Source organism: Ostrinia furnacalis, unplaced genomic scaffold, assembly GCF_004193835.3.
Source record: "Ostrinia furnacalis isolate ACB-3 unplaced genomic scaffold, ASM419383v2 OfSCF0643, whole genome shotgun sequence".
Taxonomy (NCBI): Eukaryota; Metazoa; Arthropoda; class Insecta; order Lepidoptera; family Crambidae; genus Ostrinia; species Ostrinia furnacalis.
In genome coordinates, this window is record NW_021130882.1 from 389,048 (window position 1) to 408,235 (window position 19,188).

Consider the following 19,188-nt stretch of genomic DNA (forward strand, 5'->3'; position numbering starts at 1 on the left):
GTCACCACACGGCTAAACAATTGAATCCTGCGTCTACGTTAAACAATTTAGGTATGTCACAGGGTTCGAGTATATATCAAGATATATATCGGATATATATCCGATATATATCAAGCCGGTTTTGACGATATATATCAATTTTTTAAATTTGTGACTGTATTTGTACTTTTTGATATAAGATTTTTATTTTTTAGTTGATTTTTCCGTATTTGAAACAAGATTTTACGTTTTTGCTTTATTTGTCTGATTTTAAGTTTTAAAAACATTAAAAACATGTTTAATTGTTTAAGTAACACATATGCAATAGTATTCATAAATAATACAATAAAATAATAGTATGGCTTTCATACAAAATTGATATATATCAAAGTTGATATATATCGGATATATATCATAAATATCCGATATTTTGATATTTATAATAAATATCGGATATTTTCGAACCCTGGTATGTCACGAACATTCAAGGACGATCTAGACTTGTTCAAACAAGCGGGCTTCCGAGTGGTATCGAACAATTTCCAAGAATAACCGTAATGCCTTCTAAATATGTAACGTCGTCGCACGCCACTAAGGTTTCCAATTTTTATGAATATTAATGCAATAACGTAAAATGAAAACCGTTTACAGTGGAATTTGTAAAATAATTACGAATGACCAATTCCCAAAGGGGAATTCCGCATATTTGAAAATTATTTCGCCTCACGCGATTTCCAAAGAACAATTAACGTTGAAGGAAATATCCCAGATTCCAGTGATGGTGGGGGACCCTACAATAAACTTGAAGAGACTACCAGCATGAACAATTGAATACCCATAACAGAGATTGGTACAACAGGCTCTCTTCAAAGCCATCATCGGAATAATTGTCAGGCTACTTTTTTCTTTTAAGAGAGGGGAAAAAATCTTTTGAGTCACCTCTTGGTAAACGATCACGGCCGTACATTGACACTATGACATCAGCACCAGAACAGTTGATATTTCAAAGATATTAATGTAAATAACAAACATTATAAAAAGGAAAGGAAACGCATACGAGTTTTACAAGGCAATTTAAAAAATACTTTAAAAAGTTTGTCCATAATATGATTATTTATGGCTCATCATAATCTTCGAAACGATTGTCAACGCCGAGAGTTTTTGGCAATACTTTTTTAACCGTTGCCTTTTGAACATCATTACTCTACCTAAGTAACTATGCTATTTCTATTTATGTTTATTACTGGTACGTATTGTACAAAGCTTTGCTTAGTTTGGGGCTAGAAGATGCAGGGTTAAATTATTACCCTCTTACTAATAAAACTTACACGCTCGTTGAACAGTGTTTTAAAGTGACGTTTAGTATGGAAATGACATTTTAAAACAGTGTTCTTATCAACTGTTGTAACTTTTTATTAGTAAGGAGGCTAACCCCCTAAGGTCTAAAGATAAGATAAAGATAAAAGATAAAGATAAAAGATAAAGATAAAAAGATAAAGATAAAAGATAAAGATAAAAGATAAAGATAAAAGATAAAGATAAAAGATAAAGATAAAAGATAAAGATAAAAGATAAAGATAAAAGATAAAGATAAAAGATAAAGATATGTCCTAAAACTCCTGCGAAGTTGTGACTCGACGCTGTTTGTCGAGTGGCGTGAGCATTTTTGACACCCATCGCGCACACCCCTTTTTCATGTGCAAATGAGTATGAAAAATATTGCCGATACGTTCCTTGCTAATGCCTATGGCTTCAGCTATCTGTCACAGCTTAATTCGCGAATCTCTAGAGCAAGATTATTTAACTTTTCATTATTTTATTCGTTAATGGCGAAATCTGGCCGCCCTGACTTGCGGTCATCTTTTAGCGACTCCCTGCCATGATTGAATTATCGGATTCAATCTTTCATGGTGGCAAATGAAGGCCCAGACTCCCCATAAACTGTTGACATCTCTTCAAATATTACCGTCAGCGTTTTGTTCTTCTTTGTGAGGCATTTTATGACAACTGTGTACTTCAATTTCGTACATTGCGCGGATGACTGAGACATGATGATGTTTACGGATTAATTACTAAAAGCGTGATGATGCTAATAAAATGAAACTTTGTACATATACTAAGGAGGTTATTGGCAAATTAATAAAATTTTGTGCGAGTCAATAATAACACTTGAAGATACTTAGGCTCAAAACTTTTCAGCCGCCCCTCGTAATTGTTTCAAGTTTTCTGGGATTTTATTATATATTTTTGGTGCCATGCAGACATCTAAACTTTTTATGTGGTTTAAAGAGTAATTTATCAAGCTATCTTATAGTCCCTGCTTTACCCATCTCCACTGTGCCCCGAACATGACCGCGGGTTGTATTTCAAGTCCGCATTACCCGTAATTCCGGGAAATGTTACCGTAATTTGCATTGCTTCAATAATTCAACTTGTCTTCGTATTGCCGTAGTATTTACAAGCCCGCTTTATTTGGAGGAAGGCAGACAAATTAGCACTAATTTACTACGATAAAAATAACTCCAAGATTCATGATGTTTTTCCTGTAGTTAAGCAGCTTTTTGTTCATTTCGGGCCGTGTAAGATTCTGTAAATACTTTTGGTCATTAATATTTTAGCACAGGATTAACAGATGGAAATGGAAATTTTCTATTCCATACTTCTAGACCAAATAAAAGTAACGTAAATAGTAAAATTAGATCTTTAGAGCAAGATTTTTTTTACAATTACTAAGTCTGTAACGTCTTAACGTTATACTTCAGTACCTAAGAGTCTAACTAGTGGTGGAGGTAGGTAATTTGAACCAATTTTATCCATATACATGTCTGGCAAGGGCTAGGTGCAGACGCATCTTTCTGAATTACGCGAAAATTGGTTTGGAACGCGATTGGTTCTGCGGAAAAAGGGTACGTACTCTACTCGCTTTTGTAGAGTAAAATGAAAGGGAAGAATTTATTACAAAAGCCTACAAATCTTTCAACACGCCATCGCAATGACTGCCACATTCCGTGTCACACCTCGTAGTACCGTTTAACACAATTATGCGCAGGCGTTTGATCTACAACGCTTAGTGGAAATAAAAAAAAATACATCTTTCATAATTTGTGAAAAACCTGTTAGAGATAAGTTACGATTGCTATTTTTTTTAAATCTTTCCATCTTGAAAATTCAATGGAAAATCCTTCAAAGTTCTATTTACTAACCAACCACAATAAAGGCTAAAGCTTCAACAGATCTGCCCAATAATTTAACCATATGAAACACCTACCAAACCGTACGGGGATACCTTAGTGTAATCCCGCCCTTATTGGGACTGAAAGGGACGATGCACAGTGTGCTTTGTCGACCAGTTTGAAGATTCAAGACTTTTACAAATTCTAAAACAACACTGGTTGGTTTAGTTAATAGAAGACATGATGTTCACTATTGTTCACTCATTCACGAAATCCACCACCCTAGAATAATTCCTTTCAGAGCTTTTCACGTCTCAAAAAGTGATTTCATAAAGTCAATTCACAAGTCACAAGACCAAGGAGGAATTTAGGAGATATAAACGTAACAGTAGTACCTAACTACTTATAATACCTATTTGCCCATATGATCATTCCATTTGTTGGACTTTCTTCGTTGTCAAAATGTGTAACTTATTTTCGTATTTTTGCAGATATTTTTGCAATAAAACGCGTTGTCCAGAGTCTTCTAACGCACACTGTGCGAGCGAGGGTCTAATCCGAACAGAGCTGCAGGATATTGCCAATATCTGAATATTTATGAAAATCCGGCTCGAAGGACCGATTGAATGCGACCGAGGGCTGTGGTCGTTGTCGCAATTTTGTTTTGGTTCTCACATAGATGTGTGATGTTGACCTTGAAACCTTCGGCGTCTTTTGAGTGCTTTATAAGCAATAATGGAGGGATTTGATCGTATCATAGTTACCTAAAATTAAAATCTTTCAATTATCCTAGAATTTTGATATGAATAGAATTACAATTCTTATTTTACGTTACCATTATTTGTGTAAAGGCACCCATATCTAATGTTAACGATAGGCACTTCAGTGCGTGCTGATGTATGTTTTTGGGAAAATGGCGGATAAGTGGTTTTTCACAGATCTTATTTGTTTTTCTATGTTAACTTTTACACGTAAAGACGACTTTGATCAGAGGTGACAGTTCAGAGAGTTCATAACGTACGATTATTCTGTCAAACGCTTTGTTTAACTGACTTAATCGTACGTTATGAACTGTCAAATGATTATGATTGCTTTACACAATTCCACCTCAGGTCACCGACCTCCCAACACCTTGAAAGACAGATAATCGTGAGTCGTAAAGTTTTTTAAAACATTAATGCAATAATGATATCCGCAGCCTTGATAACGCTGTTTATAAAGTTTGGTACTTTTAAGGAAATAGGAAGTAATGAAATTAAAATATGTCTGAGATTATTTGATACCGAGCTGTTTTTGAATTCCGCACCGGAAAGTTTCAAAATACTTCCACGCGGAAGAGGGTGAACTTAAGCTTGGTTTACATTAATGTAAATACAAGTAGTCCAATGCTAAGTTGTTGTTGTTGTTGTTAGCTAATATCAAGTTTTGTATAATAATATTCGTGATATTAAATTACCGTTTAATACTAGAGAACAATTGCGATAAAATTCAATAAAATAAAGTATTTCAACAACAGTAGGTTTTTGGGTGGTTCTTTTTATTCAGATGAGGAAGCTCTTGGTCTAAATCTCACCTGATGACCTGATGGTTGTTTCTTAATAAGCGAATAAACTGAAATCTACACGCATCCACTGGTCTTTTTTACTTGAACGCAAGGCGCAAAGGAAGATGAACCCAATGTGATTTATTGATTAAGCTTCACAAAATGCAATGTGTACTTAGCTTTAAATAAAAAACGTGACCTTGGATGACCTTTTGCGGAATCCCAGCTGGCCTCGAGTTACTAATTGCGTTTCAAATTACCCACTTTTTCTTTATTTACAATCCCGTTTATGTCCTTTAGTGACTATTTAGAACTCCTATTACGCCAATTATATTAGCATAACATAATTCATCGATAAAGTCTGCTAGTTGGTTATAAATTATTTGATATTATTGCTTTTTAGGGATCTTTGGGGCTTCCAGCTCTCAGGCCGAGGATTGAAGCGAGCTTCACCTGGAATCCTCAACCACAGGAAGGAATTGGCTATCTAAATATAAATCAATTGTGTTATTAGGAAAACATAACCTATAATTAACCAAATGTGTTTGCGTGACGGTGCTTACTTACTCGTTACACTCAATCTCATATTTTTTTATCCGAACTAATTCACCGTTTAACTTACCGAATCGTTAAGCTAATATATCATAATATTGGTTACCGTTTCCAGCAGCTATATTTATTAAACGCGAAACATCGCGTGCCACTACTAACTTGCTGAAGAAAGCACGCTACGTACTGACAGCGGTATCCTTCCGTTTGGCCAAATTACTTTTCGCCAAATTTCACTTCGCAAACAACTTATCGCCAAAGTTTCATTTCCCAAATGAACTTTTAGCAACTGTACTTTTCGCAACTAATTCATTTGGTCAAATTATCATTTGGCCAAATTTTACTTGGCAAATGTTTATATAGCAAATGTTTTATTTTGCCAAATATTATATACCAAATAATTTGTTTGGTCAAATTGACACTTCACATACTTACCCACCGTTACCCACAAATCAAACCATAAGGCAGATGATCATGGTTTTCACAACAATTTTATGTAAAACAAAGAGATTGCAGAAAATAGTATGGTTGCAGAAAGTAGGTATTGCATAAAATAGTAGGTTAGGTTAGGTTAGAACAGTGACCCTTTTAACGCGCGAAGGCGAGCGAAGCGTGCCGCGGCAGCGGCCGCCGAGCGCTAGAATCACCTCTATTGTTAATGAATCATTTGGAAATTTCGATAAAAATAATGAAATATGAAAATTAATTTAAAACAAATTTTATATTAACTACCCACTAAACAAAATAATAACCACAAGTTAATTTGTATTCCATTCTACGCACCAATCAAATTATTTTGTAAATAGTGTATCGTGAAATATTTTTGCCAAATGAAACGTTTGCCAAAACATACTTTGCCAAACAATAATTTGCTAAACAATAATATGCCAAAAACGGCATTTGCGAATTAAAAGTTTGCTATAAGTTGTTTTGCCAAATGAGAATTTGCCAAATGAAAATTTGCGAAACGTTGTTTGCGATGTGATAATTTGGGAAACGTTTTTTGGCCAAACATTAGTAATCCACTGACAGCACATGAGACTACATTTTCGTAGCAAAATCACACCTATTACAAGTACATTAGATGCTACAATGTTAGCTTGATGTGCGGTCGTCTGTACAGTTTGAGTTAATTGACATTGTTTCCCCTTTGGTTGGTATTTTCGAGCACTAGCTTGTATTTTTCAGACTTTATAGACGTGTCTCTATCTACATATATTTAAGGCATTATGTTGATGATTGTTCTTCTTGGCTTGGCCCATTCCCATTTTATTTGGGGTCGGCCCTCCGTATCATGCGTCTCCATGCGGCTTTGTCCTGGGTCATCTCTCTGTTGACTTGGGCCTCTTTAAGGTCCTTATTTACTACGGACATCCATGTGATTCGGGGTCTTCCTCGTCCTTGGGGTTTAGTTTGGATGTCTAGCACTTTTCTGGTCATATGGTCGGGTGTTCGCCTCATCATAGCGTGTCCGTACCACCGCACACTCATTATGTTGATGATTGTTTTGTATCGTATTGATATTTAAAGATATGATAGTTATAATCTATTTATACAGGCACAGTTTGATTCTTTATTGAAAGTTATTTTCGCACTAAAAGAAGCCTTATTCAAGGAATCTCAATCCCAGTTCTGAAATTCATCCCAAATCCCAGTGGAAAGTTTACAGACAGGCATTATAGAGTTACTTTTCTATTTATAATACCTATTAGTTTTGGGCAGGCCTCCCACTAGGTGGACCGACGATCTGTGAAGGTCGCAGGAAGAGCCTGGATGCGGGCAGCGCAGGACGGGTCGTTATGGAAATCCTTGGGGGAGGCCTTTGTCCAGCAGTGGACGTCATTTGACTGAAACGAACGAACGGACCCAATATTAGTATGCATGGTTAGCAGTCTTAAGACCCACCCGTTTCTATGTGTATTAATATGTAATCATATAGAATAGTAGTTAACATTTGACAAGGTAAACGTCCATGATTGCTATAATGCCGGTTGTATTGCACACGTGGTAAACGTGTGTTTTTGACATGGAAAACGTGAGAATGATATCATCATTATTACAATTCAAAAGGACACAAATACACAATAAAAGAAACGAGTTAAATACATTTTTGCTTCAATCATATGGAAGAATGCAACTGGCATTAAGTTCGTTGGTTTTTTGCAAGTTTTAAATGAAAATGAAATGAGATAGGTACCTGATAAAGAGACAGAGCTATTAAACTCGGTTGCTAATTTCTAAGTTACATTTTCCGTAAAAGTTATTAATATTTTCACAATTTTCCTTCATTAATGTTGTCATTAAATGATAGCACTCATAACAATTATGTGCTCCATTTGTATTATGTAATCAGGAACCAAATATGTGATTTGATTAACGTTTACCGCAACAGCTAAAGCCACAAACTAATTAACTGGAACGAACTAATAATGAATCTGTTAATAACGATGTGAATATCACATTTGTGGTATCACTAATGAATGTCTTCTCTATTGTAATTATTAGGTGAAAATACTGATAAATATAGCTTTATAAGCTTTCCAAAAGCTTAAAGCGCTTCCCCACACAAATTACCACTTACCACAATCACTCGTAGGCAATACTGAGAAATGCTTTCGTTGTTCTTATAAAAAAGCTCATAAAACTCATTTATTTTTGCAAGTAGCCTTTTAAAAAGCACTATTACACGTCCCAGAATTAACCCTACCACTGCTTCAGGACAATAAATAGGCCAGTGCTGAGAAGAAGCAGCGCAAGAAACTCAGTCACTTTTACTAGTTCTGTTTGGTATAACAATGTCTGTCTTTTCTCTACAATTTATTTTGATACAAAAAGTTAATTTTTATCGTGCATTTTTCCATTTATTAAATGAACAAACACTTTAACATAAAAACCGCCCAAGCTAAGCGCTTTAAGCACGGAAAAGTCAAGTAGTCGCGCAAAGCTCCTTTCTCCGCCCGCGGCCAGCTGGAAAATCTGGTTATTGTATAGACTTTGCCGCTTGGGTGACGTCATAAGTACGGGTGAATACACACGACGTACTAGGTGAAATTCAATACACCAAGGGCTTTTACGAATTAGAAGCTTTTAGCAGGACGTCAGTCGTGAACGGAGGTAAGTCGAACCTTAACTTCGACTCCTCCTATGTTCATCTGATTAATTTCGTTGCGGGTCCAATGACAGTTTAACTTTCCCCCGGGACAAATTTGACCTTCACTGGTTGGGTTTTTATTGGCGGTCAAGCTGTAGATCCTGGCTACACAGGAGTTGCAGCGGTGGGAACGAGAAGTGGGAATAGTCCCGTCAGTCGTGGGTTTGCAAGACCGCACACCAACTCTAATTTATTGTCGTTTTTATCACAACTCAGTTGTCATACAATTTTCCGTGCGCTGTTTGCGTAGTTTCGGGAAATTAAAAAAAAATGGGTAAGAGGATTTTCGTATGCAAAGGTACATGAAAATGGAGATGGGCTGGCATGTACAAAACACATTATCTAACGTATCGGTGTTATCATACTAAAATGAGAGTATGGCATAAACCGACTATGGCGGTGATTAGCCCATGAACTCGGGCTAAACACGCGACCGGTATTACGAGAGCTTCTGTAATTAATTACACATAGGTACCATGGTCTTCTACTACGAGTAGTAACCGATTTTGTTTATTTAGGTACTTTATTTCGATAAAACGCGATCTGATTTTTTTTATCAGCTTGCAAAATAAGAGTACAAAAGGCGGACTTCATGATATAATAATAAGGCATTCTCTTCCAGTTAACTTATAGGCCAATTTTGTTTTATCTTTTATTTATATTCGGAAAATGAAAATAGAGCAACGCGAACGCCACAATGATAATATATAACTAACTCTAGACAAAAATTATAAAGTTTTTCCTCATTTATCTTCTACTTCAATGGGGATTATGTCTGTTTTCATTTATAGCGAAAAGAATTCAAGTTTACTCCAAGATGCTGTTCGCGAAGACCACCACCACGGATTCAAAAATCATTCTACCAAGTCTCCTGTCTGTCCTCAAAAAGTTTATGATCCAACTATCTCCGAGGACCCAGATGCCACTTTCCAATTAAAATTAACTCACATTCTCCACTCGGCTTTAATTACATCCAAGTGAAAGCTTATTTTACAGCCTAATAGAATAACTTGAATGCCCGACTCAAGTTTTAATTAAATAGAAAAGCGGCCATACGATGCGGGGTAAAATTTTTACGCCCATTTCAACTTAAGAGAAAACCTGCATTTCGTGAAAATTTTATTGAGACTCGCTAGTCTAGTGTTAGAGTTTTATGAGCAAATGGACAAAGCAAAAAGTGATATTATATGCATAGTCGACAGAATAACAAATTTTTGTTGCATAATAGCACTTATGATAAGGTCGCAACAGGCTCAGTATGTATCGTCATCAATCATCAAATCTTACATCAATTTTGTCAGCGACTAGCTGAGGTGAGTGTTGGCAACCTCAACATGATATTTTTGTTTATAGGCTGGCAAATATTTCCTGCTTTTGTATCCCGACATTAGAATAATACACATTGAAATCTCATGGACCTCCTCTACATATTTATTTAACTGAATTGTATTGGAAATAGTCCCGTAGTATGCAGTCCTCATACTAAACATTTAACATGGTCCTTCGAGCCGGATATGAACCAGCGACCTACGTGATATTTACTTCAGTACATAATGATAGAGACTTGTTCCAAACAAAAGAACTCGCAATGATGATCGACACAGACACCTCAATTAGTCGGCCGACTGAGACTGCATTTATCTAAATAAATGGATCGGACGTTTACGCCGGATTATTCAATTACAATGGCCGGCTGAAATCCCTTTTGGAGTCGTATTGTTTAATTGTTTGCTCAGATAACTTTGTGGACCCTAATTTTTTGATAAGAATCCACTCAAAAACAGAACTTTAGCTTTTAAGGACTCTCCGTGCTTAATTTGGTTACGCTGCGTCAAAAACAAACGTTTTCTTAAAGTTTAAGAGATGAAACAATCCATTTCTTTTAAGTATTTTAATTTTTATGTAATACCAACTTTTTAGTCAATATAAAAGGTGAGTATCTATATGATAACTAATTCTTATTGGCGTCGCCATAATCGGGTGGAGTCTCAATAGTATCTTGTAAAATCCTTTAGCACTATAAAATGTCTTTGAGAATCATTGAAAACCTTTGAAGGAATAATCTAACGTCGACAATTGAAATTTGCTTTTGTCTCTAAGAAATCCATAAAAAGCAATTGAAAAGCACTCGTGTTTTGATTTCTAATTTATGAAATTAAGAATTGCTTGTGAAAGGAGTTGAATGAAAGTTATTAATTATAACGAGACTAGCGTATTATTATGCTCAAAATAACACTTGTATTTGGTCTAAAATGCAGGCTTTTCTTCTGCACACCAGTAGAATCCATCGTTTCTATTGTTAGGTAAAATATTACATTCTACATTGTACTGCAGCATTTACTACGGACTGAAGAAAAAATGTACAAGTTTGTGTTTAGTCAGCCCACTTCAGTCGTAAAACGTCGTCGTTTGAATCGTATAGCATTATTACTTTTTAATACCACCTCTGTCCAGTTTTATGGCTTTTCCAATGATAACTTGACGCTATAAAACGCGATGAAATGTAAATACAAAATACCAGAAGAGCTTTGAAAGATAGTATATTTCTACATACATCATAACTATGTATAAGTAAACTTTACATAAAGACATTGACACAAGTGGATGAAAACATGTACTTAATGTTATTATAATAATCTAATTTAAATGCGAATGTCTGTTTGGTACGTATATTCCTCATAACCATTTTAATGAATAACCTGGGAGGAGGTACACCACCTTTTTTCGCCAAAATCATGAAAGGTTCGGATGGCACACCCCTTGAGGGAAAGGGGGGCCATGTTATGTGTTGTAAATGAAAATTCATAAGGCAGGTCGTTGGATAATGACTTTCTGTAGCAGGCAGGTTTAAATAATATTTAAACAAGCGTTGGTCGCACCGCAAGAATGTTTGCAAGAAAGAAAGAATGAAAGAAACTTATGTACGAGGTGTGGCTATTAAATAACGAGACTGACGCTGTAAAACATTTTATTTTGATTTTATCCTTTTTTACTTAATATCACCTTCAATATACACCCCTCCTCTATCCCTACAACGCTCCATGCGAATCTTCCATTGTTCGAAACAGTGCTGGAAGTCTTTTTCTGTCAGCTCCTTCAGGACGCGTGCCGCTTTCTCTTTCACAGCTTCAACAGTCTCAAATCTTGTTCCTTTTAATGCAGATTTCACCTTAGAAAACAGATAGAAGTCGCACGGCGCAAGATCCGGCGAATAAGGCATTCAAAGTGTCAGTACAAACATTTTTGTGAGCTTCTTGTTGTTCAAAAGTAAGAATTTTAGGCACCATTTTGGCACACACTTTTTGCATGTGTAAAATTGTTATGTAATATTTGCCGTACGGATTTTTTATCAATTCGTACAGTTTCAGCAGTCGCACGAGTACTTAACCGACGGTCAGTTCGAATTAGATTACCGATTTTTTCGATATTGTTATCAGTTTTTGACGTGGAAGGGCGACCCGGGCGTGAATCATCTTGAACGTCTTCTTGGCCATTTTAAAAAGGCTTAAACCACTCAAAAACACGTGCAAGCGATAAACATTCATTGTCATTCAATAAATTATAAGTTTCAGTAGCGGTTTTTTCAAGTTTCATATGAAATTTCACAAAAATTCGTTGCTAGATACTGTTACACTTAACATTTTTCCGGCGAAACAAAAAAACAACTCTAATGCGAACGAAGGCTACGGCTATACTGATTTGTTTACAGAAGCGAGAGGCACTTAATTCGAAAGAGAAGGCTTCTTGCTAACAGTTGTTAGTTGCTGGCGTTCGGCGCATGAGCACTTCTCCTGTAGCAGCGTCAGTCTCGTTATTTAATAGCCACACCTCGTATGTAGTTCAAAATACATAATTTGCAGAATACAGATAATGTGCACGAATTTGGTAATTTCTGAACTAAAATGGCACCCACTCAGCATGTGTTATGCTCTGGGGTAGAACTCAGAACAACAAGCAATTAATACATTATTGTCACTTACTAATCATGCAAAGATGATGTATTACTATTATTATAAATAATAATATTATTATTATTATAAATAATATTCTATTCTATTCTATTCTATTACTATGTTAGGCAGGATAGACAACGAACACTGTTTTTCATAAAGCTTTCGATCAATGAATTATTTTTGATCAAAGCCTACAAAAGTTATTTTAACCCACACAAAATGTCTTGTACAAAACGATGCTACATCAGTATACAGTAATAGATCAAATAAATAATAAATACAAGATACCAATAAACGCTTATATCTCGCGCAGACAGTTTATTTTCTATTCTTAGACCAAGCCTCGCAATACCGAGTAATCGCTCTGTAACCAACGGTGACGGTTTTCCACGAAAACGTCTATCGTGAAGTATCTTTACTGTTTCAATTTGAGAGGACCTTATTGAGCGTGAGGGCTTAGTTGAGGCTATCGTCCTCACAGTTCACTTCAGTAAATAAAACGCAAATAACCAATCTTCCTCCTGATGATTCTGTTTTGGTAAAACCTATTTTAAGAAATTGGAGATCTTAAAACCCCATGAACAGGTTTCAAGCGTATACCTTCTTTGTGCAATTTATCAGGTTATTGGGAGCGTGAAAACAAGGTGGAAATATTACTTTCTGCTTTTATTTATTTAAATTGTTGTCCCTCGTTCACTCAGGCTATGGTCTCCTATTAAACGCGTGACGTACGAAGTTAGCCTCAAACGTTCCTATCGACGTGCATAGTGTCAATTGTCAATACCCAATACGCTAACGTCAACGTCTGAGGGAGACACAACAGTACATTTCTATAGTAAACATTGTGACGCGGCCTGCGGCGTTTATAGGAGACCTTAGCTAGTACTGAGAAGAAGCGTCGCTAAAACTAGACTAACTCAGTCACCATTGTCTGTCCGGTTTGAAAGTAAATAAAGTTTTTGTTTAAAGATTTAATTGCCAAAATCCAAGTGTTAATCGAATTTCTCTCTTGTTACAGTGTATGAAAGCGTACGTGGAGTTCGAGGTCTGCAATGGGGCTTACGAGGTGTCGTGCCCGGACGCGCGCTGCCGCGTCGGAGCGGCGCTTGCGCTGGACGAGATCGGCTTCCTGGTGGAGCCCGCCGTCATGGAGAAACACCTCAAGTTCCGCCTCAACCATGGTATGTAGCTAGCTGCCTCCAACGCACTGTCTGACCCAAGTCTCGCCGTAATACCCGTACGAGGTGTCGTGCCCGGACGCGCGCTGCCGCGTCGGAGCTGCCCTTGCGTTGGACGAGATCGGCTTCCTGGTGGAGCCCGCCGTCATGGAGAAGCACCTCAAGTTCCGTCTCAACCATGGTATGTAGCTAGCTGCCTCCAACGCACTGTCTGACCCAAGTCTCGCCGTAACAACCGTACGAGGTCACGTCGCGCGCGGAGCTGGCGCTGTACAAGATCGCCTTCCTGGTGGAGCCCGCCGTCATGGAGAAGCACCTCAAGTTCCGCCTCAACCATGGTCTGTTGCTAGCTATCATCATCTTACCTAAGTCTCGTCATAACAACCTTATGAGGTCACGTCGCGCGTGGAGCTGGCGCTGGACGAAGATCGCCTTCCTGGTGGAGCCCGCCGTCATGGAGAAGCACCTCAAGTTCCGCCTCAACCATGGTATGTCCCTCATAGACAGTAAGCTATCCCTCGACCTTGACCCTTGACTTTCATTGCTTGAGTTTTTATTGGCGGTCAAGCTGTATATCTTGGCTACACAGGAATAGTCTTGTTTAAGCTGTCCCTCGGGAATACTCAACCTTCACTGGTTGGGTTTCATTGGATTCTAAACTGTAGATCCTGGTTTTGCAGGAATTGCAGTGGTGGGAAAAGAGAGGTAAAAACTACCGCCATCTTATATAAGTATGTCACCCTAACAACAATGCTAACAGCATTGTTACTCTGTCCTCCAGCAGCCCGTTCCTCCGTGGTTAATGATTGTGAGTGAAGCTCGCGTCCAAACTCCAACTACAGTCACATCATCACTTTTCATCGGTGCAATGAAGGCAGCCCATAAGATAGACGAATATTTCCTTCCATTAATCTTTCCACTACATAAACTCCTTGTTCAGTACGTATTGGTGGAAATAGTACAGTAACGAATAAAGCACTCTGTAGAGCAGTTGTCTCACTTGGCACGGCCATCATGGTTCTGATTTGGCATGAATACCAGATGAAGATGATGTCTATATTTAGACGATCTAAACGCATTCGACCCGATTGTTGAATTCTAATCGCCTGTTTAGACCGCTGCTGAATAGTAATGCATTTTGTACCGTTAGAATCTTGTGGGCTGTCTGCATCTCACAGATGAAATGATTGAACTGAAGTTGGAAGCGAGCTTTACCTGGAATTATTAACCACAGAGAAACCACAATAATCGTCTGAAGTTCTTGAATCAAAAACCGTTTATGATTTTAACCTTTGCTTGTGCCCTTCGAAGCACATAATTAGCGTTCGAATTTTGCTTATTACGAGAAATTTTGCGACTAGGTTCTCTGTTCTACCTTTTATGATAATAAAATTCTTAGTATTCGCACAAACACAGTATCGAAAGCCTTGGGGCTGGGAGTCGACAACTGTCGCCAATCAGGTATCGATCGAAGGAAATATATCGAGAATGTTTTCCCAGGAGGTTGCCGTGTCTGTCAGTTTGTCTTGTGACATTTGCGTTAACATTAATAGACTAAATTGCCCTTAATGTTATACTTCAATATCCATGCATGCGATAAAATTTTCAAGCCTCAGTGAGCATTTAGAGCAATTAAATAAACTGTTTAAAAACCTACTGTAGAGTTTATATAGTAGAATAGATAAACATGGTGAGAAAGCATTAATATTCTTAATGTACTTAGGTTTAGGCTTAGAATGAAAAGGATAGATCTACCAAATGTAGCGCCATTGGGTTTCTTGATGATATTTTGAAATTGTTGACGGTTTATTTACACAAAAACAACAAGTTTCATAAGTTAATTGGCTTACAACCTTCAATTCCATTGTTATTTGTTTCAGTTTCAATGTTTGAGTTTGACTCGCAAACAAAGTTATATGGTTTCGCTTTCATGGTGCTGGCTAAAGTTTTTATTTCGCCATGTTGTTACAAGTTGGATTTGTGACTGACGTAATCCCACCCCTTTGGGGGGGAATCAATATGGCAGTGTCGCCCTGCTACATACTAATTTGATCCGCACAGTCAGCTTCTATAAACTGCCACTGCGTTCCATTGGGAACATGCACACTGACTATCAAGTGAGTTTATTCTCATGTGAAGGTTGCCTTCAAGGATTTCTATAATAAAGTATTGAATTGAAATCATCAAAGGCTGTCCTTGCTTCAGTGATCTTCAGAATCAAATTCTGTTCACGTTGCTATAATGAACTCGAAGACACACGAACGTATTGGTGTTAAAGTTGATATTTTCGATTTCAAAGAAGCTTGAGAACACGCAAATAGATCACGTCAAGGAGTCTTTAAATCCGCTAGCCGGTCCATCCAGTTTCGCAAACTTGTGTTTTTGTTAAGTATGTAAGATAGAGACAACACCATCTTTCTATCTATGTTAGGTCCGATTCGACCAAACTTTTATCTGAGAATAACTCCTAGTATAACTCGCACATTGACAGTTTAATTATGGAAAATATGTCAAAATGTCGAATAACTGACGATTTATTCTGCGATTAGAGTAGGCGCACACCGTTGATTTTTCGTCGGCCGATAGTTTAGTCGGGCTGTTGATCAGTATGGACATGTATGGGAGTGCGCACACTACACCGATTCGATTAGGCCGATTCTTCATACAATTTGAAATCGGGCACAACTATCGGCCAACTAAAAATCAACGGTGTGCGCCTACTCTTAATATTTACTCTTGTTTGGTCGCATCCACCCTTAGTCGAAAGCGTCTGACTTCTATGTGTGATTTTCAGCAACCAAAATCGATGTTACTATCGTAGACTATACCACCATCGTTTGGTTATGCACAATTTGCATGTTGCGCTCTGTTTCGTTTCGGAGTATTCGTTCAGCGTTCGCTCCGCAAACAGCAATGTGATTGAAAATTGTAATCGCATGCCATCGATCTACCTATAGGTAGAAAATTGCTGCATTTATGCTCGATTTTTTTGTGAACGAGTACAGCGGACAAACTCAGTTCATCCCTGTGGTTTTCTAACTAGAGAATTGGGATCACAATTTACCTTATGCTCGAAAATTGCGGTGTTCGAGCTCAATATTTTTGGTAGTGGGTATTACAGCGTTTAAACTCAGTACAGAAAATTGGGATCACAATCTCAAGTTTTCTTTTGATTCTCAGATGTGCCACTAAAAAGGCTGAAAAATGCCTGGAATAGAAAAATTCAATTTATTGCTCTAATTTTGAGTCCATTGTGACTGGTGTATCCCAGAAGAATTGCATCAAAAGTTCAGACCACTTACCAAGAAAACTTTCCACTGACACATTTTCCTTGTTCCATTGTTAAGAGCTCTACTTTCACTTAACAATGCTTAACAGACACCAGCGCAGTTAATCCGTCACACGGACGAGTGTCTCCCGAACCCTCCCTTTGTACTTCCTCATTCACACGGAACCGTGCGTGTAATTGCGAGCATTCAAGGGGTCTGTTTACTCTTGGGGTATGTGTCCTCGAGACTTAACCTTGCGAAAGGGTCTCCGATTCAACAGAACTTGATGGAGGTGAAGTGGCAATGACAATACCTACTGTCATGGCGGTGGCATAAGATTTTTGTGTTTATTTGTGTAAAAAATCTAATTTGATAAGCATTACCTATGCCTATTGCCTATGTTACACTTGATAGTCGTTGTGATTTTATGTAATGGAGGATGTCGTTCCTTTCAAGGATGTCCACTGTTGGACAAAGGCCTCTCAACGATTTCCACATCGATCGGTCTTGCGCTGTCCGCTTTCAAGTGCTTAACGCACCTATTTATCATTAGGGCCAGTAACTACAAATTGTATTGTGTCACCTACAGTTTCCTACTTCCATTGTTGACCCGAATCCGGAACTTTCTCTAAACAGGTGATACCAACACCGCTGTTTAGAGCTAATCCATCACAAAAGCGTGTCTCCTGTGAACTACCTTTGTTGTTCCTCATTCACACGGAACCGTGCCGTGAAATTGCGGGTTTTACAATAGTCTTTGTTTACTTAAGTCGCGCGGACCGGGATATGCCCTCGGATATTGAAACTTTCTGTAAGGTATGCTAGTTGAGCAGATTTGGGAATTGTCTATACCTACTATAAGATATAAATTGTGTAATGTAGGCCACATAACATTCCTAGGAGGTCCTGTAGCTGATATTGATAATGATATAATAATTTAAGTACATATGTATGTAAATCTAGTTATTGTTTATGAATATTATAATCTTCATGGTATCATTCTGCAAAGATTGCAAATAAATAGACGAAAAATCTAATTTACCAAGTTCAGAAATTCAAATTCAAATATTTTATTCAGTACATCTTGCCCTACCACCACTTCGGGACAACATATGGGCTGGTGCTGAGAAGAAGTGGCGGAAGAAACTCAGTCACCTTTGTCAGCCTCATTTTCAATAAAATCAGGTCTTTTAAGTTTCTGAATATGTGATGATGATTAATAAAGAATTTATTATTTAAAAAATCTCAGTTGACTGTGTCTCAAACTTCAGACATTTATTATGACGTGTACTAAAGCTACTTTTACCTACTAGGCATCGCTTTAGAAAATTATCGTGATATCGAGAACAAAAACAGTAACACACGACTTCTGTATATTTCAACCGTAACGAACAATGTTGCAGGTGTCTGACACTCGCTGACATTCCACACGTCTCCTGAACTCGGCCTCCTTTGTGTCGTCCGCAGGGAGCGGTGCCGTGAAATCATTTACATACGCTTTCCTATTGAAACAGTTGCTATACGGTTGGAAATATCACGCTGTTTCTGAGCTTGAAAGGCTCAGTTACACATGCTAATAAAATGACATGCTTATTGGCATGCTTAAAACAAGCGTGCTCGAATAACTTGAAATGAGCATGCTTTACAAACATACAAGCTACTAAGTAGCAATTGCTCAGCTCAATAGTGGCATACTTTCGTGTACTGTACTGTACTGTACCTTTACTCCCAAAAACGTTATCCGAAGTTTCGAATAGGTATGGCCACAACCTCTCGTGCAAAGGTAGATTCCAGAATATGCAACGGTGACAGAGAGACCCGAAATGCCCGAAACTACGTAAACAGTGTTTCGTACTTTTCGTAGTAGCCCTGCAGCATTTAAATAGCATTTGTTATACCGCAACGCTTAAGATTGATTTAAATAGAACTGTGCCAATTCGAAGTGGGTAGGTATTAGGCACCCACTTTAAATTTTCAGTTATCACCTTCAAAATTGGGTGCTGAAGTGGAAAAACGTCGCAGAAATAAACAAAACAACATTTTGTATAATGTATATTGATGCCCCTTTGTTCGGCTCGCTTTGATCTCTCTTCGTCAACAAACGACAATAACTGCGTATTTTTACAAATCATCCTTTATCACTCAGAAAATAGCGATGCCCAAATGTTTTTACATCTTTATATCGATAAAATCGATTGAGTAATTTAACTTTGTAAAGTGATGGAACCGGTTTAGTTTTTAGCGATCCATTTGCAACCGGTTTCACGATGTGTTAGGAAGCGAATCGGCTACACAAAAACGTAAGGCATCGCGGCCTTTGTCTTCGCTTCCGTTTCCTCGTCAGAACAAGGGTACGTTCACACGGAAACTGTCGGTAGTCTTTTAAGAAAGCT

At 37.7% G+C, this 19,188-nt stretch overlaps 1 protein-coding gene across 3 annotated transcripts in view; it reads left to right on the forward strand.

The window, feature by feature from the left end:
- LOC114366631 (uncharacterized) overlaps window positions 1-19,188 on the forward strand; it is a 155,484-nt gene that overhangs the window by 113,712 nt on the left and 22,584 nt on the right. For 2 of the 3 annotated variants that reach the window (XM_028323558.1, XM_028323560.1), the window contains one exon: window positions 13,367-13,529. In XM_028323558.1, the coding sequence (XP_028179359.1) occupies window positions 13,367-13,529 (163 nt within the window). Of the gene's footprint in view, window positions 1-13,366; window positions 13,530-13,592; window positions 13,708-19,188 lie in introns of all 3 variants that reach the window. The other variant, XM_028323559.1, reaches the window with a different exon arrangement.